Below are 25,616 nucleotides of genomic sequence, written 5' to 3'. Positions count from 1 at the left end.
TCCCGCCATTTCCGCACGGTAGTTCCCCCGGGTGCGAGACTCTATAGGATGGCCGAGGTTGTCCCGCAACGAGGACTACACCTCCCAGAAAGCCTCGCGCGACGGATAGTACGGCCGTTCCGCCATTTTCGTCCGGTAGTTCCCCCCTGCGGTGACGCCCTACGGGATGGCCGGGGGTGCCGCGCGCGTGGACTACACCTCCCAGAACACCCCGCGCGGGGCGAGGGTCACATCTCGCGAGGGGCGGTGGGCGGCCGGTGCCGGGGCGGAGGGGCGAAGATGGCGGCGCTGCGAGGCGGCCTCTCTGTCCTGCTCCCGGTGCTGCCGCTGTTCCTGGCGCTCCCGACGGGAGCCGTCGCCGCGGGGCCGCTCCCCGCCGCCTCGTCCTCCGAGGCCTTCGACTCCGTGCTGGGCAACACGGCGTCGTGTCACCGCGCCTGCCAGCTGACCTACCCCCTGCACACCTACCCCAAGGTACGAGCGGGCCCTTCCCGGCCCCACCGTCTCCCCCGGACCCTGCGCGGCCCTTCTTTTTTCCCTCTCCCCCTGCAGCTCCGTCTCTTCCCTAAAAACAGATCCTTCCTATAGAAATAGGTGGTTAGGCTGCAGCTTGCCAGTGAAGCGCTATTTTCAAAGCACGGTTTTGTCAGTCCTGGGTGCTTTTGTGGGTTTGGGGGTGTGTGTGGTTGCTGCTTTTTTCCCTCCTGTTCCTAAAGAGGCAGCTGTAATTTGGCTTGGGCTGCTGTATATTTTGGGCACTAAAACAGAGCTGTGTTGGTGGCAGGGCAGAGATCCTGAGTCAGGGTGCCAGTGGGGCACTTGGGTGGTGAAGGATGAAGCATAAATGGTGACACAAACAAGTGGCTCATCAGAGCCTTCATGGAATTTTTTCATCTCATGAGAAAATACTGGAATAGTGTCCAATGGGAATTTAATTTCGTACCACAGGGTTTGCTGTTGGTTCAGGCTTTGCACAGCTTTGAACTGCAGGCCTGAATTTGGAAAATCCAGGACCCAAAATCTTATCCTTCCTGGTTCTCTGTTAGCAATAAACTTCATTATCAGCTGTGGCTGTGTAGCAGGTGGAACTCTTACCTCATGTTTGGGATTTCACAGGAGGGTAGCAGGGAAGTAGAGCAGTGCCAGGGTTGGGTAACAGGGCTTTGCCTGTTTTCCTGTGGAATTCAGTTGGATTTTGCAGCTGATATTGGTATTTCCAAAATATTATTGGTATCCCCATGATATTGGAAAGAAGTAACAGGGAGTTGTTTGGAATATGAGTAAATTTACATGTATACTTATGGTACCTACATGAAGAGAAAGAACTAAACCTGAGAAATTAGAGCTAAACATTACCCTAATATATTTCCATTGTTTTGGTGCATTGGTTTACTTACCTTGCAGGACTCTGTCAAGTTCAAGGAAGGCTGATATTTCTTTGGGTTTTATTGTACTTTTGAATTTTGTTACTTTTCAAATTTGAATTTTGGTGCGTGTTGTTGGAGCTGTGGACTAATACACTCACCCCTTCCTTTGCATTTAGTGTTTGTTCTGTTTGTCACAAAACTACTGGTGGAATTGAAGGAAATTGTTTTAGTTGTCACTGGAAAGTAAGACAAACTTCATCGAGACTGCCATGGAAACCTGTCTGCTAAAGCTGATTTCTATGGATATTAAATTACAAAACACATTTTGTGCAACAGCATCACCCACCTTGTCAGTGTTAGAGTTGAGTTTTAATTTGTATTCACAGTTTTCTGCTCTTGTGCCTTTTAAAGTGTGTGAACTGGTGCTCTCAGCAGTGGCCAGGTCATTTACAGCAGGTTGTACACGAGGTGTGGTGTGTTTGGGGGTTGTTAAATTAATTCAGAGTCTTGTTTGCCACCTGTGCAGTCATTTGAGTGGGTGATGGTTTCCTTGGTCTGGTTCATGGGTCAGTGACAGGGTGTGGTCAGAGGTGGGACACTCACATGACAGAGGCTTTAGTTCTGCAAGGTGGAGAACCCAGTCTGTGCACATCCGTGCCCTTGCCTTTGTGGACAGAAGAAATACCAGGTGTAGGATTTCTGTATTTGCTTAATTTTAATAGTTACAGTGAGAAAGCACTTTTTCCCTTCAGTTCATTATAAAAAAATTTTATGTTTCTGGAGCTGGTTTGTCAGCAAACAATTAACCAGGGTACTGGTGTAATACTTCAGAAGATAATCTCTTATTTTGACAGTTCTGTTGTGATTCTGAGTAGAGTCTGGTAGATACATTGTAATCAGTGTCAAAATCAGGGGTTTTTTTGTCCTTTCCTTCTGGGTTCTACTATTTAAGTGATACCAGAGATTTTCTGCTCTTTGTAGGGTTAAACAAGAGTAAATCTTTTCCTTTCTAAGAGCACCGTCTCTTAGTTTTAAACACAGCATTTTGTAAAAAGTTCGCTTTGTGGATTGTAGGATTGGAATTACAAAACACAGTTTGCTGTTCCAGGTTTGCCCACCACAGAATGGAGAGCTCTGTTTGAATTAAATCCATAGGGATGTTTAGTGTTACAGAGCTGTGGCTTGGGTTTACTTCAGGTCATGTTTAGCTGGGTTGTAGGTCTGGTGGAGAGGAGGAGGACAAAAAAAAACCCAACCATACAACAAAAAAAATGTTTTCTGGCAATTTGTTCTGGACTGGAGGGATGCAAGCCTGTTGTTGTGCCTCCCCAGGAAGAGGAGCTGTACGCCTGCCAGAGGGGCTGCAGACTGTTCTCCATTTGCCAGTTTGTGGACGATGGCGCCGATTTGAATCGGACCAAACAGGAATGTGACTCTGGTAAGACCTCAGAACTCCTTCAACATCCTGTAATCTGAAGGCATAAAGGAGGGAGGAGCAGGAATCTCTGTTCTCTGTTAATTTCTCCTTACCTGATCCTTAGTGTTGAATTTCTTAAGTGTCATCAGTCTCTGTAAATAAATTCGAAATACTCATTTTACTATAAGCAGTTTGTCCTACAAAACACAAAATGACTGGGAAAAAAATCCAGTCAAATAGTTTTCCTTTAATGTGACAATCAGTCCCATTTACCATTCCTGACAAACTTATGTATAGAAGTGAATTGTTCAGATGGAATAAGAACACAGATCTTGTGCCTTGTAAATCATGGTTTAGGCTACATCCTGAGCTTTCCTTACAGCTAAACCTTTGGGAATTAGATACATGTTTTGTTTGGAATAACCCTTTAAATATTGGTGAACTAATTCTCTCAGGGTTATCTGTTTAGAGCAAAAGTGAAGAAGAAATGTAGAATCATTTAAGTTGGAAAAGACCTTTGAGTCCAACTGTTCCCCAGGACTGCCAAGGCACCCACTAAACCATGTCTTTTAAATACCTCTGGGTATGGTGTGTACTATGGGTCAACTAATAGTGGGTTTGGAATTGTATAGAAATTTCTTCCAGTAATACTGAGGCAGCTGAGTCACAGTTTTATGCAGAGCAGGAAAGGTGGGAGCTCTCCATCTTTATTGCCTATACAATTACACACCAGGCCAGTGCTCAAGGGAGGCATTTATCCTCTTAGTAGCTCATAGAAACAAGAGAGCTCATGGCCAGCTCAAGGAGCTGATGGCAGGTAGGGAAGTAGAAAGCCTGACTTGCAAAGATGCTAATGTGACACAAAACTTCATTAACTGCTCCAGAAATGGGCTAATGCTCTAGTCTGTCACACACTGTGTGTAGCTGTGATCCAGCATGTCAGCCTAGTTGTCAAACCACACACGAAAGAGTGCCATGAAACAGGGTAATGTACCAATAGAGCACATGTAGAGTAATGGAACAGTTGCTTATTTCTGGTTTAACTCTCCTTAATGGAGCTGTTGTTTTGCTGGCTTATGTTCTATAACCTGCTGGTGGGTGTCCTGACTGAGTATTCTGTGCTTGGCAGATACATCTTGGCTGATCTGCTCAGTTCTGTCTCCTGATGCCTCCTACAAACACTGCCTTGGTGGCAGTTGCAGCATGGAATTGCTGCTCAGGTGCCATGAGATGAACTCTCAAGCATTTAGCTGGTGGTGCCATGCTTCCTGCCAGCTTCTTAGTCTTTCTGATGGTCCATTTGTTCCTCTGGAAAATTGGGAGAGCTACTGTCCTCTCTGTTGCTACTCGGTTTGATTCTTCAGTTCAGGTGCTACTGCAACATTGTCCACCTGAGCTTTAGAATTTTGTGGGAGAGCTCTCCCTGATTTCTCCATGGGCAGAGCACTCTAAATTATTCTCTCCAAATTAGATTTATTGATCTTTATGATCTCTAGTCAACAGTGAATAGAAGCTGTCTGTTAAACAAAGAGTTGGCTTAGTTTTTCATAAGAAATTATTCTATAGTACTTTCAGTGCAGTTTCTGTGCTAACAGGGGATGCTCATTTGATTTTCCTGTGATACCATGACTTCTGCTGTTACCTCAAAGGGGTTTAATGGACTGATGGTCCCTCTGGGTTTATTAGGATTCCATCTCTGTTCTCTGAGGTAAAATTTGATGGTTTATGTGATATCTAGAGGAAAAGCTGTAGTGGTAGTGGGAGGATCAATGAAAACTTGCATCCCTGAGCTCGGCCAGGGTAATGTTGCTGCTCAGTTGCTCTGATTGCAGTCAGATTTCATCTCCCTTATCTGTTAAAGCTCTGATTCTGTCATTAGACCTCAGAGCAAATGCTACCCTGGGAGTGATTGCCATATCTTTCCCTGCAAAGGGGATTGTCAGTCTTTTAACTGCTGCTTTGTTTCTGATCCAACTTATACTGAGAATGTTTTCTTAACTAAAATGCAGAATTTATCATCTCATTTGGGGAACTTCTCCCTTGCAGCCTGTACTGAAGCATACTCCCAATCTGATGAACAATATGCTTGCCATCTTGGATGCCAGAACCAGTTACCATTTGCTGAGTTAAGGCAAGAGCAAGTAAGTAGGTGACATGTTTTTCAAATACCACCTACTTGTTTCTGTTCAGTATGTGTATTCTCTTTTTTTTTTTTTTAAGTTTCTTCAAATGGAAAATAAACCCAAGGACTGAAATGTACCCTTGGGGTGAGGGGTGAGCAAGAACATGACCTCTGTCCTTTTTATATAAAAAGAAATGGAAAACATGTTAATGTTTTGCAGTTAATGTCCCTGATGCCAAGAATTCATCTCCTCTTTCCTCTGACACTGGTGAGATCATTCTGGAGTGACATGATGGATTCAGCTCAGAGCTTCATAACATCCTCATGGACTTTCTACCTTCAAGCAGATGATGGCAAAATTGTCATATTCCAGGTGCTTACCTTTTTCACTGAGATTAAGGTGTCCTGGCTGCTCACTTTAGGTCTGCTTCTTCCAGTCATAGAAAAGGCTGTAGAGAACGATCAGAAGTGCTCAGTTTTTGCTGGTATTTCGCTGCCTTTAGAGCCAGTTTAATGGGGGAAAACATTCAAAGTTAGGAGAATGGAGCATGTCTTCAGGTTAATTTCTGTATTAGTTCTGAAAATATAAATTATCAAGATCAGTGGAAGCTTTCTAGCATGATCTCCTAACTCCTTATTTTGTTTTAGTCAAAGCCAGAAGTACAGTATGTTCCACAGCTTGATCAGGAAACTGGAGATACAAGAGGATCCTTGTCACTGAGTAAAACAGCCTGTAAGTTGTTCTTTGTGCTTTGCGAGAGTAAATGCAAATGTTCCCTGTTATGCAAAGAAAAAAATAAAGTTACAGGTGGCATATGAAAGCAAATTTTTAGAAAGCTGAAATGTAATTATTTACTGTGTAGAGTGCACTATGTACACTTGGCACAGTCTGTGCTAGAAACAAAGCTCTGCTGGAAATGGAAACCTGCAAGCTGGGGCTGCTTTAAAAGCTTCTTTTTAGGCTTTGTGTAGAGCAGCTGTGTGGGCTTTGGGTCTTCCCTGTCCTGGCTCTCCTGACCAGTGTTTGTGCTGTTGTCCCTCAGCAGACAGACGTCCAGGGGGCTCACAGACATTCCGAGGGCTCTTTGAAGAGCGAGCAAACGACAGCTTTTTCAAGTGTCTTTCCATGTACGTATGTTCTGGATGTCTGTACCCACTAGGAGGATAATGGCCTTTCCCCTGTGTGTGTGGAGCACTGTTGCGAGGTCTCAAAAGTGCTACAGGTCTGTAGGTTCAGGATGCACAGCAGTTACAATTCTGTATCTCACTGTTAGTGTGCCTTTGCTGTACTGGCCCTGTGTTTTTTGCACAGTGTTCTGCCAACTTTGATTTTTCCTTTCCATTTCAAGTGAACAAGGTATTGATAATTTCCTGTGCTGTTTTTTGAGTATGTTCTCTGAACTGTTTAATCAATACTGTGTTTTGCCTTTTCATTAGCTCTGGATGTGTTTCAGGGCAAAGCACTTCTTTTGTATTTTGTTTTGGGATTGTTTGATACAAAGCCCACTGATATGTCTCATTTCCAGGCTGAAAATACACAGTATATATTTATTAGAGCTTTTCTGAAGATCAGCATGTCGATCCTTCTTTCCTTTATTCTGGTTACTCTCTCTTTAAAAGTTTACACATGAAGGATCAGTGAGTTGGACCCCAAATGTGTCACAAAAAACTGGTTTTAATTCTGTAAACGAGAGGATGCTTAGGGCCCAATAACAGAATCCAGCAACTCTTCTGTGATCCTAAACAGGCATTAGAGTACCCAGGAGTCTGCAGTGGGCTGTGTAGTTGTAAAAGCAAGAGACTAATGAATTGGCAGGAAAGGCAGTCAAAATTGAGCCAAGCTTTTTAGAGGTCTATTGTCCTGTATTCAGTATATGAAATGTAGCAACATCCTTCTCATTTCAGAAATTCCAGTTGGATTTTAACCACTACACTTGTCCTGTCAGTGTTGGTGCTGCTCTGGATTTGTTGTGCAACCGTAGCTACAGCTGTGGAGCAGTATGTTCCATCTGAGGTACTGCATTTTATAACTTATTCATGAATAAGTTATTCTGAATTTATTCTGAATATTCTGAATTTATTCTTTATATTGCTTTTATGCTACAGCTGTCTAGGGACTAAGAAACATTTGGGGGAAGTTCATCTGGAAAGGGGGTTTTATTTTTGAGGATGTGGTTAGCAAACCAATTTTGTTTATTTAAAGTATGATTTTATAGCTGAGCAATTCTTGCTCATTCCTGAGGCCCATAGGAGCTCTGAGCCTTACTCAGGCAGCCCAGACAGGATGTCTTCTGGTTTGTAGCACTCTCCTCTTGACAACTTTCAAATTACTCTTAACAAGTGGAGGCTGATTCTAATTTCTCTGGGAATAAAGCTGTTCTGAGGGTTGGGTGGTATAGGTGAAACCCAGTATAGGTTGAATCCAGGAGGATCAATAGTGAGAACAGTGACAGCGTAGTATTGGTGAGTGCAGAGTGTCTGATCAGAGGGGGCACTTTCCTGGTGCCCAGAGAGTCCTGGCTCACAATATTTGCAAACCAAAGGAGCTGTTACATAAGCACTGTGGCTGCTGTTTTTCTGGCAGATTTAATATACTTCTTTTGGATGCAAGTCTAGTTCCAGCCATGAATTTCAGATGTTACAGAAAGCCTGGGTTAGCTTGTGTGGCAGGGCTGCAACTGTCAGAACCTGGAATGCAGTTACATAATGAAATTCCTTTTATTCACAGTATGGAGAGTCTTTATCTTAAAGTTCCTTGTTTAAATATTTCAGAAGCTGAGCATCTATGGAGATTTGGAATACATGAATGAGCAAAAACTGAGCAGATACCCACCCTCTGCACTTGTTGTGGTTAGATGCAAGACTGAGGAACATGAAGAAGCAGGACCTCTTCCTACAAAAGTCAATCTGGATCAATCTGCAATTTAAATAAGTCTCCATTGGATCCAACAGACTAATTTTAACAGAGATAGCAACTCCTGATTGATTGTGGTGGTTCTTCAGATGAGAAGCTTAGCAGCCAGTCTTTAAATGCAAATAAAGTTGCAGAATCAACAAAGGTCATGGGATTTTGTTTTCAACTAGTAGTAAAGATTCAGACATGAATTTGTGTTTGTTTCCAGGCATAATCACTTTTTGCTGGTGTTTGCTATGTGTCTTTTTGCTTACAAAAGCTGTAAGCATGCTTTCCATACTTCTACCAGGACACTTTCAAACTTACTTGTGTGTTCTAGGATGTAATGTGTACATTCAGAGTTAGCTTTGTAAAGGTATAAGAAATTTTAAGTAGGCAGGAGATGCCTTTTTAGTGTTGCACTTTCTGTTGTAGTTAAGAGAAAATATTATAAAATTATCTGCTGAATTTTTTGTACTTGTTAATGTCCATGCACAAACAACCCTGTCTCCAAAAACAGAAATATATTTTTTCTACAGTGTGGCAATATTTGAGGTGGAAAGCATTTGTGAGGTACTGTAGGCTAGAACTCAGCTTGTGAAAAATGGAAACTTCATTAAAACTTATGGACATATCCCTTCACATGCAGAGCATAACATGGTCAATTATTTTGTCAAACTTTAGCCTTTAAGTCTTAAATTGCTTGTAAAGTTAGCGCCTGTGTTTTCTGAAAAATTCTACTTTCTGTTCTTGATTAACTGTTCTGGTCTTGTAACTTCATTTACAGAAACAAGTTGATTCCTGAGAAATGAGAGCAGACAAATAAAATTGACTGTATAGAAAACGTTGACTATATAACTTTTTGCTATGGTTAATTATTGACCACAGCAGGCTCGGTATGAGAAGCCTGTCCATAGCCTTCCTCTCCTGGGCAACGTGACCTGATTTTGCTGTGTGATTCACTAGGACAGCAGCAACAACCAACAATGTCCCTCATGTTTCTAATCTGTTTTTTGCAGTTCTTTTCTTTGAGGAGATTGTTAAATGCTGGTTCCCAGTGTTGGCAAGTTGGGGGTGTGGGATTTATTGTAGGGTCTCTGAGTGTTTGAATGCTGGCTAGAATGCATGGTGCCCGACTCACTGTCGTTTTGTGTTGATTCTGCAGAACTCCCTCGAAGGTTTTCTAACTGAATAGCTGGTGGAAATGTTTGTAAGGTCTGTTAAAATGTTTCCTTTACTATTACACGCAGTTGCAGAGGAAGTGTTACAGCTCCAAGCAGACGTGGCTGTTTGCCTGTTCCAACGTGGACAGTACAACCTCTGTTAACACTGATGATTTCACAAAACTTTCTCTTCAAAACTTTATTGCTTACAGCCCTGGGCTTAAGTTAAGCAAACAACTTGTGCTTTCATTGGGTGTTTTGTCTTTTGTTTGCTGTTTAATGACATTTCAGCCGAGGGATCTGTGCAGTGCAGCCAGTGATTCAGCAATGTGCTGTTGGGTCACAGAGAGCTCTGTGCCTGTGGCACTCTGGCACTTGGCACTGCTGGATCCAGAGCCAGCCAGAGTCTGAGGAATTCAAGTGTTGTACTTGTAAGCTCTTGTCAAAGGATCTTCCCTCAGTAAAATCAGATACTATCAAGTAATTGAACTGTTTCTCAAGATTTCTAATCTAAATGGACTCCTTAAGCACTCTTGGCATTTGACTGCAAAATGTCATGTTCTACTCATTTTTGTTTGACTTCCTGAAATCTCCGTTTTCAGAGGCTGCAATTTGGGTTTGATCTCTGCTCAAAACCACTGTTTAAATGAAGGGCCTTAAATTATTGAAATTGTGGGAGGAAAGCATTTTATATTCTCTTTAGGCATGTGTTCAACTGAACCTGTATCAGATTTAAAATGGAATCATCTTGACACAAATGAGGCGACCCTCTCAAGTGTGTGTATTTCACTGCTGGCAGAAATAGCCATGGCACATTTGGGGGCAACTGGGGGTTTTTTAGGTGCTAGAATTAATAATCTTCTGTCATACTGAATATCTTGATCTGTGTTGTCTCTTTAGCTGCTCTGATCTTTGACAATTTTTTTTTTTTTATTTAACTTCAGAAGGGCTTGGTTGTGTTTTTTACCTCACTGTCATGAACTCATTTTTCTGAACTATAAGTGGTGTTTGATGTGAGATAACTGCTCCAAAATCCAACTGTCTGGTTGGCTACAGCTGAGCTTGATGATCTTGGTGTAGGAAATAGGTGGGGGTAGGTGTCAGTTTGTAGAATCATAGAATTATTTAGGTTGGAAAAGATCTCCAAGATTGAGTTCCACTGTTCCCCCAGCACTGCCAAATCCACCACTAAACCATGCCCCTTTAGACATGTGTTATGGACATTTGCCTCTTGCAAATGCCTCTTGCATTTTAAACATATCCATTGTCTTACACAGGAGTTTTGGCAAACTCACAGTCACCTAATAAAGGTTCAAAAACTAAACCTCTTTAAAGATAAACAGATCCAGAATATAAGATGTGGGGGGTTTAACCCTTAGTCTGGCATTCTTCCACGTTGTAGCAGATGCCCAGACTTGCAGGCTGTTTGCTATGTGGCGTTTGGCGTTTTCACCCCAAATTCCCCATGGAAAAGGAGAACTTTGTAGCACCAGATTTCCTGTGAGAAGCTGCTTAGGACAAATTGGTGCTGCTGTGCTGAAGGAGGAGCTCCTGAAAGACTGTATTTAATTCTGTCTGTTCTGTGAGTGCAGGGCTGACAGATGCCCTGGCCATGAAGAGCGTATTAACTCACTGTAGTTGAGGATGTGTTCTATGTGTGGGGATGGAGAGGGAAGTAACTGTAGTTGTTCCTCTGCATCAGGCACTATTTGGTGCTTTGAATCAATTCAAGGCAACTGTCTTGAGACCACCTTAAAGACAATCTACCCACCAGCCTTTCTCTGAAGGTCCGGTGAGCTGGTTTTGCTAGCGCTTGGGAAGGAATCGTGGTCTGTGGGATGGCACAGTTTGGAAGCACTTGAGCCCTACAGACCCACCTACAAGCAAGAAGAACACGGGCTCCTCAAACACTTCGTACTGGCGCTTTTTCTCCCCATTGCCCCCATGGCAAAACTGCCTGCTGGTGATGTTTTATCCTGCAAAATTCCCCTTCATGTGTGCTGAGCCAAAACCTGCAGCCAGTTTAGAAGGCTGCAGCCTTTTTGTAAGTTTGTGTTTGCTGCAGGCTGAGCTGCTAAGACTTACTGCAGGCCTGGAAGTTCAAGTACACAAGTAAAAGAGTACCCTGGAGGATTTTCTGTGCCTGTGCTTGTTGCCCAAGCAGGGAAGCTGTTCCAGATGGTTGTATCTTGCACAGCTCTCCTGAGATCTGATCATGTGGCTGATGCTGCCGTGAGGTCAGTGTGTCAAATTGGGAAGGAGGTGGGGGAGCAAGGAGGCTTGCATGAGGATGATCAGACTCTCCTCCCTCAAGCTTTCATTATGAAGGGGGTTCTCCCTGACTGGCACCAGGGTAAATGCAGTTGGCATCAGCTAGAGGTGAGTGTTCACCTTCCAAGCTGGCGTCAGGAGTGGCAGTGGGGTTTTTGGCATCTCAAATGTCCCTGTCCTTTGTGAATTGTCTAATGCCCTGTTGTGAAACCAAGGTGGAGCCAGGAGAAATGAGAAGCCAACCACAACCTGTGCTTTCAACCGGAGCTGCAGCACAGGTTCAGCACTGCCCTTCCCATCCCCTCCTGTTTGGGTGCCCGGGCAGCAGCGCTCTCCTTGCTCTCCTACCTCTGTTGGGCTTGTATCCTGGTAACATCGCTCGTGGTGAGGTGCAGAAAACTCCCTGCAGTCCTTTGAGGGCTGTAGCTCTGGAAATTATGAACAAAACTCACCCCCAGGTACAGTTCTACGTCAGAAAAACCTTATATTCAGCTGTTCCCTGGAGTACATGTGTTCTTGATAGTGTTGTTTGTCTTGACCTCTTTATCGCCGCTTTTGTGAGATTTCAAGTAGTTTCTACTTAATTTGATACAAAAGAAAAGTGTTGATATAAAGTGCTGGACCTAGTTAGTGTTTGTTTTACAAATGGGTAATTAAGGTTTAAAAGGTGATTTGATTGATTGCTTTGGGAATTAAATCTGGGCCATGTTTCCACCAAGGCAATTTTTGCTTGTACGTGACAATAAAGGAGTACATTATGTGTTCCTGGGTAAGATGGTGTGAGACTTAGAAAGGCAAAGCTTGTGTGGCTGCTGCGTGCTGCTTCTGTAAACATCTTTTATCCCCTTCCTTCTAGAGGAATGGTGATGTACCTACTTGTGGTTCAACAAAATCCTTGTCTGGAAAAAGAGGTAATTAATAAAATGCAGAGCTTGACTTTAATAATAAAGTATAAACCAATTGAAATGTAAAATACAACCAGTATTTATGGTTTCTTGGGACTGATTTTCCACTCTTTCTGTGTAGTAAAACTTCCATACTATAAAACTAATAAACTTTAGCTGTTCTGTGTTATCTTGAAGTTGGCAGTCATATGGTACAGTAGCATGATAGGTGATCCTTGTCTGTCACAGAAAGGCTCATAATGAGCTTGCTGAGGGGTTTCTATGTATCTCAATAGTCAAACTTCAGCAAATATTGTCCATATTTAGAAGGAGAAGGTGAGCTCAAACAGAATCAATAGCAAACCTGTAGATCAGGTTGCAACATTTCATCACTGCCTTTATTTTATACTCGTGTAAACTGTTATGCTTCCTGGTCAGAGTTTTTTGTAGACACAGGCATGCTGTAATTCACTACTTCTTTTCTGAGCTGAAATGTTCTGTGTTTGGTTTCCACTTTAGTGTGACAGAGGGAGAGGTTGCTGTAGCCAAGATCCCTTTGCTGTATGGAGGAAAGGCTATGCCTTCACTTGAGTTTGAATGACACAACAACCAAGTAAACGCAAAGCACAGCCAAGACAAATTCAAACTTAAAAGTTCTTTAAATTTTTAAAAGTTGGTTTTTTTAAATTCTAGTTAAAGCTCTTTAAGTTCAGTTATACCAAAATCAATTAAACAGGCACGATTGTCTTAAGTGTCTTAATGTTTCTGAGATGACCACATTAACATTTTTTGCTGTTGGTCTGGAAGTACAAAGGAACGCAGGAAAATACCGGGTTGGTTTAGAGGCAGAGCAGGTTGCTGAGGTGAGGGTGGGTGACTGGCGTCACTCTTCCTTGTGCTGCAACTGTGTTGCAATGCCTGTGGGTTTGGCCTTCAGCTTCTGAAAACTGGAGTCCCTGGAAGGTTGCTGTGCCCTGGAGATGTCCTTGGGGACGGAAAGGGCAGCTCTTCGGCCCCTTCCCAACATTTTGAGCTGATAATCCAGCCTCATTCTGTGGGAGAAAACCTAGGGCATTTGTTGGGGCAGAAAGCCCAAAGTGCTGTAAAATCAAATTTTACCTCCTGAGGAGTTTTGCTGTGGGCTCTGGGAGGGCACCTTCCCCAGCCTTTCAGTGACCTGCCCTGTGCTTCAGGGGCACTGCTGTCCCACAGAGTTGGGCAGGGGCTTGTCTTTCTCCACCCTTGTGCATCCAAATCCACTAGATGAGCTCCAACAGAGATGTGGTGTTTGTACCATTTGATCTCGGTGCTCTGTAACAGCAGCACGGATTCTTCCATACTGCAAGCAGCAAAATTCTCTGTGAGGAGGTGTTTACTGTTGGAGTTGGGCTGCTTAAACTCAACTATCAACCCCTAAACCCCAGCAGCCCACACTAGTCCCACATGCAGAGCCCCCTAAACATCAGCCTCACGTCTCTGCACTGTTCCCCTCTGAAATACCCCAAACCCCCTCTCAGCCCTGCTGGATCCTTTCCCAGCCCCTCACCTCTTCCTCTTGCCTCCCAACAGAGCCCTGCCATCCATGTGGTGCCTGCACTGGCTGCACGTGGAGACGTGTCTGCATCTCTGCCATGGCACTGCTCGTCGTGGTGGCTGCTGTGGGCTTGGGGGTGGCACTGGGACTCCTGCCACGGGCACCAGGTTGTATCCCAAGAGTCGTTATTTTCTTGGTAAGGGAGGCAGAAATGATGCATGAGAACAGCCCTCATGTCCAGCACCATGTGTGAAAGTGATGCTTTCCAGCGCAGACCAGGAGGAAGGAAAGGGATGAGCAGGGTGGTTTGGGGCTGTGTCAACCTTGCACAGCCCCAGCAGCCTCCAGCCATTCCTCAGCTTCACTGTCCTGCTCCATAGGGCTGGGATAACTCTGGGTAACACCATCATCCCTCAGACTGCTGATTGGTATGGTCTTCACACTCTTCCGTGGTCCTGCCAGAGATTAATCCTGGCCCCTGGCTATTTCCAGAACAACAAATGAGTTTCAGAAATCCCCCTTTATTCCCCCTGATCTGTTCCTCGTGTCTTAAAAATGCGGGAAAGTAAAGGATTTCTTGCTTTCCCCTCAGTGAACCGCTTCTGCACAGACCCCAGCAACCGGACAGGCTTCTTGTGTGATGACAGAGTGACCTGCATCCCAGCCAGTTGGGTCTGTGATAGAGTCAGCAACTGCAGGAACGGAGAGGATGAGCAGGAGAAGCTCTGTGGTGAGTGGTTTTGTTGTGACCATCCCCCCTGCACTAGTCTTCCTGTTGTGAGACAGAGCAGCCGGTGTTCCTCTAATCCTGTTCTGTGCTTCTGAGCAGATAAGCCTGGTAGATCCTTTGTAGGGCAGATACTGAGAGATGGCACTGCCCAAAACCCAGTGGGCGTGCCAGGGATCAAAGAGTCCAAGCTCCTCTGATCTTCCTAGGGTTTTTTTAAAACCATGATGCAGTTTTCCTCCACTGGTAAAGCTTTATGCCTACATGGGTAATTTATTGTCCTGTCACCCTGGGAAAAAATTGATTAAAGCAGAAGCCTGGGGCACTCAGACTCTGCTTCTGGCTCAGCCACAAGCATCCCTTCTCCTCTCCAACCACAGTTTCCCTATCTATGGCATCATTCCTGCCCTGACACTGCATAGGGAAGGACTGACTGACCCCCTATGATAGCAGCCTTTGGTGGCTGCCATCTCCCTCTTAGCCAGTGTCTGTGCCCAGTGGAGTTATGCATGTCCTGTGCGTCCACCCTGGCAGGTGACTTGCCCCACAGCCTCCCAGGATACCTGGTTTTCCTCTGCAGTAACCCCAGATTCTGGATCTATGCCGATCAGAGGTGTAACGGGATGAACGACTGCGGAGACTGCTCGGATGAGTCGGGGAGCTGTAAGTCTCTCTTCTTGGGCAACAGGTCTATTCTGCTGATGGATTGCAGTAGGTTGTATAGGCGTGGTGCTCATGGATGCTGCTGGAAATGCCTGGAGGCTGGCATCCTCCACTAAAACACAAAATAGCTGGGATAAGATGTGAGTATGAACCAGGCAGGTTGCATCCTACCAGCTGCCAAGGGTTCTGTATCAAAGCCTGGTGGCAGCCGAGGTGGCAAAGGCTCCGTGATTTGCTCCCAGACCCAAAAGTTGCTCCTCCTCCATGGCTTGCTGATGTGGAGCAGTTTCACTGTGGTGCATAGGCAGTGACCATTCCAGCTGGCTTTTGGTAGTTGGTCAGGAGATGGGCACGTCTCTGAGCTGGGAAGGGCTGAGCCTCAGCAGCTTCAAAGCCATCTAGATCCCCCTCTTGCTGAAACAAACCTGAGCAGCAGGTTTGTTCCTAAGTCACCTCCCTTGTTTCAAACAACAACAAAAAAAAGAATTACAGCTCATTGTTCCTCCCAGGATGGCCTGTCTGCTGTGAAGGTCATCACAATGTCACACTCCATGGTTGTCCCCCACAAGTAGCACAAAGCTGGTGTCTTCTTTGGTGGGTTCACAGTCACAGGGTCATCACCAGTGCCTTTTCTGCTGGGGGGTGAAAGGGTTTTACCTATGTAAGAAAGGAGGGAAGGGGTCAGTGCAGCAGAAGCATTTCAGCATTTCATTTGCCTGTTTTCCACCTTTCCCAGTGGCCTCCTGTCCCCCATGTGGGTGGGAGTGGTGGAGCTGCATCCCTGTGCGCTACGAGTACTGCTCCTGCATCCCCAGGAGGCTGTGCCGGGATGGTGTCCAGGACTGCCTTGGCTGGTCGGACGAGTACGTCTGCAGGCCATGAAGTCCTGGCACCCCTCAGTGCTGGAGACAGCAGGGTGCTTCCCACACTGTCACCTCTGAGCCTTGCTGTCCTCCTGCTCCGCCACCCACTTGGGAAGCTCCAATCCAAGCAAATCCTCAGGAGCAGTGCAGTGACACTGAACAGGGACCAAGCGCACACGGCAGCCCATGCTGCAGGCTGGGTACTGACTGTGGGACACCTCCAAGGATTCTCCTGTCATGTGAAGATGAGCACTTTCTACATGGGCTTCTACTGCCTTGCACTCGATGCTGTGCAGCTCCTGGGACTCTTCTTCAGCTGCTGCCAGCACAGACACGGTGTCTGGGCAGCCCTGGGCCAGGGGTTTCTCCTGTATGGACATGCTGCTGCCTCTGCAGGCACAGGCAGGAGGAGAAGCTTCTATTTGCATTCAAAACACATCTGCAGATGGTTTCAGCAGTGGCTTTGAGGTCCATGTGTTGGTGCTCCTGGGACACTTCCTTGGGAATGCTGTGCTGAGGATGACACCCTGGGGAGCTGCTGCTCAGGCCACCTCCTGCTCGCTTCTTAAACCATGAAAGCCAATGTGGAGAGCATAATGGCAGGGAAAACTGAGGTGAAGAGGTTTCAGGGTTTGGGGGGATAAATCACTGTCCCTGTGCCCATGTAGCTGTCCCTGCAAGCCAGGAAAGGGAACCAGCATGTGGATAAACTTTACTTTTCTCAGAGCTGTGCAGTTTTGGAGCAGCAGCGTAGCAGGTTGAGAACAGCCATGGAGCTGGGATATGTTTCACCAAAATTGACAAAGAAGGGAGGAAAAAGAAGTCACAGCCTCAGAGCAGAGAGTGGCAGAAAACCAAGTGCTGCTCCCAAGGCGGTGTGGGATGACACCAGATCCGATTGCTCCTTGTTTTGTTCCTCTGCCAGCACTGCAGGATCAGGCAGCCAAGCCTTCACAGCAGGCCTCAGGATAGAGGTATGGGCATGACACTGAAATTTAAGAAAAATGTGGTCTTCTCTGCTCCTTTGAAAATCTCATCTGTCTCTAAAACATCGTCTCTGAGGAAAACCCACATTTACAGTGAGTGCACTTACTTTCTTAGGCCCAAAATAAACATCAGGCGATCTTTTTCCCATCACCCCCCTAGGTCACAGATATTTAAAAATAAAACCCTGTTCACTCATTTCCTCTCTGTCCTGTGATCTGCAACTCTGCATGTCACCATAACTCGGATCAATGGTGAAAGTTGCTTCTCATTTGTCGCTGGGATAAAGCTGGAGATCTGAGAGATCTTTTATAAATAGCTTTACAGTGTTGTGACTCATACTTAACCTGGAATGAGATGGCAAAACTCTGCATGGGGAGATTTTAAAGCTGCATTTACTAACCTGTCCCTCTCCAGGCCTGGCCAGGGTGGAGGGCTTGTTTTCTCTGTGCCTGTAAAATGTCACCCCAGTGCATTCAGTGCTGTGGCTCCGAAGAGAGGTTTGGAGCTTCCAGCCTCAATCAAAGCCTGCAATGGAGGTGCACATATTTACTGGAGAGTCACAAACACCTAATGCCTCAAGAAGCCTGGGCTGGGGTTGGTAAATTAAGTTGGGCTTATTGTAGTTGCTGTTGTTCCCTGTTACCCCAAAGTATGTTGTGAAGCAACCACTGGGGAAGCCTTGCAGCATCTCTTAAGGAGAGCTCAAGGAGGGGTGGGTGATTCAGAGGCAGCACTACAGGGACAGCATCTTCTTCTCAGGGAAGAGGAACTTCTTTCCCAGGAGGGAGAGAAAAATCTCACCCCTAATGATGGAAACTGTATATGGATAGCGGAACAACTGTAGTTATTAAGGACTGAACTAACCAGCTGTTAAAAAAAAATACAGGAACCCTTATGCTCAGCTGGTAAAAAAAATTGTGCCTCTCTCCATGGTCAGATTAGCAGATCTCCAGTGGTGAGAGGGCTGGCCAAAAATTCCATGGTGGCCATTGTATCAGAGGCAGCTTCAGGAGGAGGACTGCACTTGAGCACCACAGCCATCTTCCTCCCCCCTGCTTTGAGTCACAGTCTGTGCCGTTGCTTGTCTCAGCAGAGCGCTGATGTAGCCGTCAGTGGGAGCTATTAATAGCCTTGAATTTCTGTGAAGAAAAAAGTAGGGTTTGAATGCAAGTATGCCTGTTTCATTTGTGTGTAGTCCTTTTTTTTGTATATAATCACTTTTTGAGGAAAATTCAGCAATAAGAACAAAGAGAGAAAGGGGTTTTGCTCTTTACGTATTTTTGAGGTGAAGTTCCTTTTCTTGGCCTCTTCATGATTTCCGAGGATGTGCTGATTTTTTGTTGTTGTATTATGGTAAACAACAGTGTAAAAGTAAGATATCCTCTAAATAGGCACTAGTAGAGGAAACCTGGAGTAAGTTCTTGGCCTTGTAAGGCCTAAGAGCACAATGATGGTTGCAGTGCCCAACTCATGGGCACTGTGCACCTCATCCAGTTTTGACAGAAAACACTCAGGGCAGGAATTTAATGATAAACAGTTACCTGTGGCATTACAGCTGTACAGACCAACACAGAATGGGTCTAAGTATCTAGGGGGTTTACAGCTAATATGTATAATTCATATTGGAATGATAAATGTCCCTGAATGTTTTCAGATGGAGAAGTATGGTTAGTGGATTGCAGGCACACTGCATGTGTTTTAAGCCACAGAATGCTCTCAACTGTAGTGAATTTGGTTGTAAGAGAGAATATATTACAACTTCAAGGCCCTGTACTTTGGGCTTCTGCAGTAACTGTTATCAAAGGGTTACAGCCTCTGACCCCTCTGCAGAGGCCTGTGCTTACCCTCTCTGCTCCCTCCCTCTGTCACAGCTCCACCAGCACAGCCTGGTGCTTTCAGGCTGAGGTTTCTGTTCTAGAAGCAGTATTAATTCCCCAGGGCTCTTGACAAGCAGAGATGAGCTGCAGTGATCTGTCTCCTGTCCCTTGGGAGGCAGGAGAGGAGCAGGGATAGGACCAGCTGTTTTCATGAATAATACCTATGTCAGAAGAATTGGTTAAGGATGACAACAAAACCTTTATTTGAAAAAATTATTATGTATTGAAAATATACAGTAGTATCACCAACCTTCTTGTCTCTACCCCTCCCCAAGCACAGGTTAACCCACAAGCATGGCACAGCAACCAGATTTAACAGTACTGGTCTTCTTTGTTACTCCCTCTCAATATGTCTAAATCCTGTCATCAGCAAGAAAACAACAAACAAAAGACCCACTTCTCTCTGACTCAGTAGGTATTTAACAAATCCCAGTCCTCCACAGTGAGGCACAGATGCTTCTGTTTGGAAGTCCTTTCTCTCTCTTGTTCAGCCAAAGCTCTTTTTCTATTGTTCTTTAATTCGTGGCTTCCCGCAACCTCCTTTTTCAAAGGTAAATGGCAATTTTGAACTTTTTCCTTATAAAACTGCAAGTTTCCAGATGCTTTTGTTTCTGCTTCCACCACCGTGCATTTGACTACTTCCTCTATTCTGCGTGTCTTGCCATCTGCAAGGAAAAAAAAAATCAAATTTAGATTTTGGGGAAAAACAGAATTATGCTGCAAAATGCACGTTTTGATGCAAAGAGTTTTGGCCAAGCCAACCTGGAATACTGACTGCTGAAATGTGCAGAGGGAAAAATACGATATTTTGGACTCAGGATTTTAAGGAGAAAACTCAGTTGTTATATGCTGCCATGCTGTACTTGAACTACCCAGCAGTCTAACAAATGAAAAAACTCAAGCAGGTTGTAATGCAGTTATACAAATGGAAATGGATGAAACTGCACAGCCAAGATGCTATTTGTACTAAAAAAAAAAAAAAAGAAAATATGGAAATATTCCTTGTAGAAAAGGAAACAAATCCACTCTGTGGTTCCCATGCAGTGACTTACAGAAGCGCAGAGCTGCTGTTCTGGATCTCAGGTTGTCCTGTGGCTTGATGGCTTCCATAACTGCTTGCTCCCATTGCAGAACTGTCTGAAATAACATTGCAAGGAGTTAAAATGTTTCTTGTAAATTTTACAGAAATACCATTGGAAACAACTCCATTCTCTATTCTTTCCTATTCAGCAATTTCGTACTCTGGAAGGCAAATTTCTAGAGAGTAAAACAGACTTAGAAGACCCCCCCTTACCTGTTCTGCCCATCCCTCTGTTTTGCAGTTACTATGATCAAATTCTTTCAGAGGCACTTTTGAGTGGACGAGGCCTATCTGCATTTGGATCCGCTTAATAACAGCATCAACATCCTGGGGAAAAGGGAAATAAAGCAGTCAAAGGGCAAGAACATTTATTACACTTGTCCAGTAAACTTAGGTAGATGCTTTTTTACCTTGAGACCTGTGCCAGAAATGTCCAAACAATTCAATTTCTTGAAAGAAAGAAGATATCCAATTCCCACATCTGTGATTTTAGGGTTACCTGTAAGGTCAAGTAAAGTCAGCTAAGTTACATGATGTGGAAAAAGGATCAGGATGCCAAGAAAGTATTTGTTCCAAAAGCTAATACTGAAACAAAGGGGGCTGGCCTTTTTCTTTTTTCAGTATGTTTCAAGTCAAAGACTGACTTTTCCCCTCCAATGATTGCAATACAAATATTTACAATACCAAGTCTCAACCTATCAAAAATATTTATGCAAGTAGCAAGTGGCTGAGACTCCAGGTATGGCCCGTGCCTTCTGGAAAGTTGTTAGTGAAATGTGGGGTTGAGTACTTGGCTCATGGGAACCAACAAATCGTGTTCCTTCAATACTGAGGAAGGTAAATTCTGTATCAGAAAGGATACAGGTTGCTTCTAATGTGAAATCACGAGGCACTTACAAGACAGGTCTAACACCAGCAGATTCTCCAGCCCCTTTTTCAGCACGCGGATGGGCGCCGTCATCCTGCGAAGGCCGGCGTCTGACAGGGAGTTGTCTTTCAGGAGAAGCTGTTTTACACTGGCAGGGGAGATACAAACATGTAGTTTATGGTCAATATTTTAGATAAATTTGCAAAATGTCCTAAAACTCTGTGTCATCCTGTGCCAACCCTTCAGTCTGCTTTGTTAACGTTAGTAAAGAGCAGTAAGAAAGGAGCCTGGGTTAGTGGGACTAACAAATATCCCTCTATTGCCCCTGCTGGCTCAAGAGAAACACTACTTGAGCAACTATTCCCAGAGCTCCAGTGACAAACTAATCCTAGAGCCAAAAATATTTGCTAACAGAGACAATAAGGTTCTTTATACCCTGAAGTTCTTTAAACCAAGGCTTCCAAACTCAAATGCACTCAAAACTAAGAAAAATGCTTGGCAAAATGAGAGAGGGCAGATTTGATAAGAGATACAGCAATGATTTAAAGAAAATAATGAGGTATTATAACACAGATTAACAAAACTCAGGGAAAAACATCACACTAAAACATTCTCCAGAGCATTTCACAAAACCTTGATGCAAAATACACGAGTAATACTGCCTAATTAGCAGTCATTCTGCCTACTGATTTCCAAATTTTCCTACTTTTCAATCTTTAGTATCAAACAAAATTTAAAATGTTATTGTATTTAGATGTTAATTAACAAAATATTCAATCTCCTACTTGCAGAAATCTTTTCTCTGGAACACTGGTTTTGTTAAAAATTTGCCTGATAAAGTTCTCTCTTAAAAAAGGAAATGAAAGTGTAAAACTGTTCCAAGGTACTGTTTCTACTTGGCCAATGAAAATTATAAAAAGTTGATGTAACAACATGAAACAGTAAATTATCTTGCATATTTTTAGGCCTTTTTACAATTCAGTATGTGCTTTCAATCATGCTTTGTTTACAATACATTCTGTATTTTGTTTACCTCAAGAAAAGGTTTTATGAACAACCAAAATCTTCAACCTTACACACTGCAGCCTGTGAAACTTCCCTTTAAAGTCACAGCCTGATTCTTTGAACTGCTTAGTGATAGGAAAGAAAGTGTCATTTTTAGTTCTGTGTCAAGAAATTGGTACCTGGACAGGGCCTCTTTGGTGAGGTGTTCCAGCAGCTCATGTTCATCTCCCAGTTTACAGGAGGAGAGATCCAAACATGTCAGCTCCCGGAAAGATTTAATTTCTTCTAGCTTTTCAGAGATAACCAGGTATCTGCAAAGAGGGAAAAAAAGCTATCAGTGCTCAGGCATGTAAGAAGGCATAGCCTCATATGTCACAAGCATAATGCAGTTGTTTCTGGAAAGTATCTATGTGAGAATTGACAGAAATTAGCCAGCTGCATTAAGTACCTTTTTATGTGCAGTTGGCACACAACATGTCTGAATTCCCAGTCTTCTCTTTAAATCAGTGTCGTGGTTTTGCTTTGATCCAAAATATTGGACTTGCAAACATCGCAGTTAGGAACTTCTCTACAGATCACTGCTGCATTATTTCAGAATAATGCAAAATGATATCCCAGTTTATCACAAACAACTTCACAAACTGCTGTTCCTCTGTATCTTGGAAGGGTGTAGACAAACCCACATTCACCCAGGTTTAAAATCCACTGCAAATGTCTCAGGACAGCTTGGCAAATGGCAAAATTTTACTTTTTATATGTGTCGATAAAATACTTGACTAGATAAAGTCCAGGACTACCCAGAGCTGTGCCTACAGCCCGGGGAGCAGTTACTCAGCAGGTTATTTTTTTAGCTGTGCTGGTTCCCTGATCTGATTCACTCTGCAGCCCCTCAAACATCTGTGCTGGAGCTATTCAGTAGGAGGTTTAGAGATGGGAACAAACCACTAAAGAATGGCAGGCATGAGTATGCAGTAATAAGCACGTAGCCGTCAATACCTCCCCTGCAGTTACCTCTTACTGCCCCTGTGGCAAGACAAGCTCCAAATTCACTAATCTCTCCTGAATTTACCTTATATTCCCCATGGCAAGACAGACCCCGAGGTCAGCATCTTCACTGTTTAACTTAGGGGTGCTGACTAATTTGATCCCTCAAAGAACACCTCTCTGTCCATGCAAATAAAGGGATCTTAATATCCTCCCAGTGTAAGTTTACCTACCAAAATACCCCCTAAATCCCTCTGCTGTGCAATTTGGCTATGCAGAAAGCAGTACGTACAGTCAGAGAACAAGCCAGTTCTTGAGAAAGAAGAGTGGCCTCTTTTAGAAATAAAATTCATCAGAAAATGCCTTAATGCCTTACTCTCTGGATTTCAAAGACTTGATACTTAACTCAGCTTTCTGTAATGGCAAAAGATGCCAGAAGTAGCTTAATTTCTGAATTAAGCCCATAAAATTATCTGTGCTAGAGATAAAAAGGAAGTAGGTTTAAAGGATGAAACAAAGGATAATTGACTTCTACTCAAACATTCCTACTGTGCTCAGAACACCCTTGGCACTTCAGATGAATATGACTGTACTTTGATTTTAAACTGGATAAACCATCCCTTTTTCAAGTGTAGAGATGGAAGAGACTGGTTATATTACTGGGAAAGACTTTAGTAGGAGCAAGGCTTTAAAAACATAATCCAGTTTAAAGCTTGGCAAGACTTTCAGTGAAAGACGTGGACATTGAGAAGATAGAAAAACTAATGCTGGACTCTAAACAGGACCTTGTCAAAGCACATTCACTATGGGGATGGGAACCACAATAAACTAAGGTAAAACCTGCCTGACTTCAAAGCCTGTTACTTACCTACAGATTGTCTTTTTCTGAGCCCCCAGAATGAGACAGGGCAAAAGCTTTATTTACTATAGTAAATAAACCCAGACAGTTTGCAAGGGTGTATTTTATCTGTACAGTCAGCTAAGGACGTTGAAATGCTTTTAAACAGCAATTACAAAAACATCCCATGAAATGCCTGAGAAGGCATTAAACACATGGATTGCCATGGAAGTGCTGATTATTATTGTTAAAAAATGTTGCAGGTTGAATCCTCTACTAAGATCCCCTCTTAGTTAACCACAGATGTAGTCTGTTGTCTGTTACTTTTGTAATTCTCTGTACATTCTAAGATTTGTACCTTAGAATGAAACCAGCAGCTGCACTTGTAGGAAAGGGATGGCACAAAAAAACAAGCAGAAGAATCAGATAAGGCTCAGGGCATTTAATTAAAATTGGGTGGTGTTACAAGCCCAAGAGATATTTTTAATTTAATTTAGGGGAAACTTGAAGTGTGCTAGCAAAAAGCCCTGGCAGATGACAATATTTGTCAGCGAACAGACTTACCTATTCCGCAAGCACAATGAACATAGCACCAAACTGCCATAGGCTTCAGTAAACTTCTGTAGAGCTCTCAGTCCCGTCACTGGCTCTGTGAACTTTTGTCTTGCCTCTGCTGCTGAAAAGAGCTTTTCAGCAATCTGCTCTGGGAAACCAATCAACGAGTCAACGTGATCAACATTGTCAGAAATGTAACCCAGCACTAGGCTGAAGAGAGACTTGGCCGAGTAGCGGAGGTTCCCCTCCTTAGTGTACGTGAAGATGAAATGATCGGTCCTCTGCCTCCTTGCCCTATCGTCCTCCCTGTTCATGCAAAGCTCCACTGAAAAACTTCTGGAAAACAGCCTAAAAGGTCTTGTTTTGGGAGTGACATCCTGTATGCCGCCTGCACCCTGATTTACCACATGCAGCTTCCCATTTTCACGCACGTATATTGGCCCAGTATCCAAATGGCTTTTTGAGTGGAGACAGTAAGACATTCCCCTGGACCAGCTCTGCAAAAACAAACCACAGACAGGTGAAGAATAGCCACAGAGGAAAACACGACTCAGGGAAGACCCCAAACCTGGCAGCTCCCCTTAGAGCCCTGAGCACAGCCACGTAGCCCTGCAGTGGCAGGAGGGCAGGCTGTGTGGAGCAGGGGTGTGAGCTGGATGCCATCAAACCACAAACCCCAGCCAAGTGGGAACTGAACCCTGGGCTGGCTGAAAGACCCGGGGATGGATCCCAGCCCCGCACAGGGAGGGGCAGGGGCAGAGGGGCTGTGGCTGTGTAGGAAGTGGCCCCCACAGCCAGGCCTGGCTCTGCTGCAGGAGGGGGGAGGAGGAGGAGGATGAGGAGGAGGGCACATGTCTGACTGCAGCTGGGCAATGGAGCCTGCTGGAACCTCCCTCCCTGCGAGGGTGGGCATCTCCTGGTGCCCCTTCCCCGGCCGGGGCCCGGGGGTCTGGTTTGTGAGGGGAGCCCTGGCGGGGGCAGGAGGGCTCAGAGCTGCCATGGCGGGGGGCAGGGGAGGGACGGGATCCCCTCAGCTCCTGCCCTGCGGAGCCTGGGGCTCGGGTCCTGCGGGGCCGGGGGAGATCGGGCACTGCCCGAGGGGGGACGGGGGTGCTGAAGAGATGGGGGGGCTGGAGGAGGAGGGAGAGGAGATCGGGTCCAACCCGGAGGGGGGTCGAGGGCTGCCCTGGGAAGGGACTGTGAAGACATCGGGCTCTGCCCGGGGACGAGCGCGCCGTGAGCGGGGGCAGCTCCCAGGGGCGCAAGGGGAGGGGTCCCCACCCGGGCAGCGAGGCGAGAGCCCCGCTCGCCCCCCCTCCCGCCGGGGCCGCCCGCCCAGCCCGCACCTACCTGCCCCGGGAGGGGCCGCCCCGCCAGCCGGGCCGGGGCTCAGCGCTCCCGCCGCCCGTCCCGCAGCGCCCGCGGGCGGCGGGCGGGGCCGCGCCGGGGGCGGGCAGCGGGCGGGGGCCGGGGCGGAGCGGAGCGGGGCACGGCGGGAGCGGGAGGTCCCGCCCGGT

General features: G+C 45.1%; 3 protein-coding genes across 4 annotated transcripts; 2 read left to right on the top strand and 1 right to left on the bottom strand.

The window, feature by feature from the left end:
• The first annotated feature begins 33 nt into the window (after positions 1-33).
• On the top strand, positions 34-8,647 carry TMEM59 (transmembrane protein 59). Of its 2 annotated transcripts, none has more exons than XM_032696173.1 (8): positions 34-474; positions 2,700-2,805; positions 4,831-4,925; positions 5,127-5,279; positions 5,555-5,639; positions 5,953-6,034; positions 6,812-6,920; positions 7,679-8,647. In XM_032696173.1, the coding sequence occupies exons 1-8, from the start codon at positions 49-51 to the stop codon at positions 7,832-7,834; spliced, it is 1,212 nt and encodes a 403-aa protein (XP_032552064.1). In that variant the 5' UTR covers positions 34-48; the 3' UTR covers positions 7,835-8,647. The 2 variants fall into 2 exon arrangements, with proteins under 2 accessions (XP_032552064.1, XP_032552063.1); XM_032696172.1 differs by having other exon boundaries at positions 5,950-6,034.
• Positions 8,648-12,887: 4,240 nt separating this feature from the next.
• LDLRAD1 (low density lipoprotein receptor class A domain containing 1) lies at positions 12,888-16,039 on the top strand. Its single transcript, XM_032696686.1, has 5 exons — positions 12,888-12,980; positions 13,542-13,818; positions 14,244-14,381; positions 14,913-15,041; positions 15,778-16,039. Exons 1-5 carry the CDS (start codon positions 12,888-12,890, stop codon positions 15,921-15,923), a joined length of 783 nt encoding a protein of 260 aa, XP_032552577.1. The 3' UTR covers positions 15,924-16,039.
• Positions 16,040-18,947: 2,908 nt separating this feature from the next.
• LRRC42 (leucine rich repeat containing 42) lies at positions 18,948-25,529 on the bottom strand. Its single transcript, XM_032696171.1, has 8 exons — positions 25,450-25,529; positions 24,109-24,596; positions 21,902-22,033; positions 20,747-20,865; positions 20,260-20,348; positions 20,063-20,176; positions 19,821-19,905; positions 18,948-19,433 (listed from the first exon to the last, which is right to left on the bottom strand). The coding sequence occupies exons 2-8, from the start codon at positions 24,579-24,581 to the stop codon at positions 19,177-19,179; spliced, it is 1,269 nt and encodes a 422-aa protein (XP_032552062.1). The 5' UTR covers positions 24,582-24,596; positions 25,450-25,529; the 3' UTR covers positions 18,948-19,176.
• Between the last annotated feature and the right edge of the window lie 87 nt (positions 25,530-25,616).

Source organism: Chiroxiphia lanceolata, chromosome 9 (genome assembly GCF_009829145.1).
Source record: "Chiroxiphia lanceolata isolate bChiLan1 chromosome 9, bChiLan1.pri, whole genome shotgun sequence".
NCBI classification, from domain to species: domain Eukaryota; kingdom Metazoa; phylum Chordata; class Aves; order Passeriformes; family Pipridae; genus Chiroxiphia; species Chiroxiphia lanceolata.
Note: the sequence above shows the minus strand (reverse complement) of the source record. Positions and strands in the feature narration are given on the sequence as shown.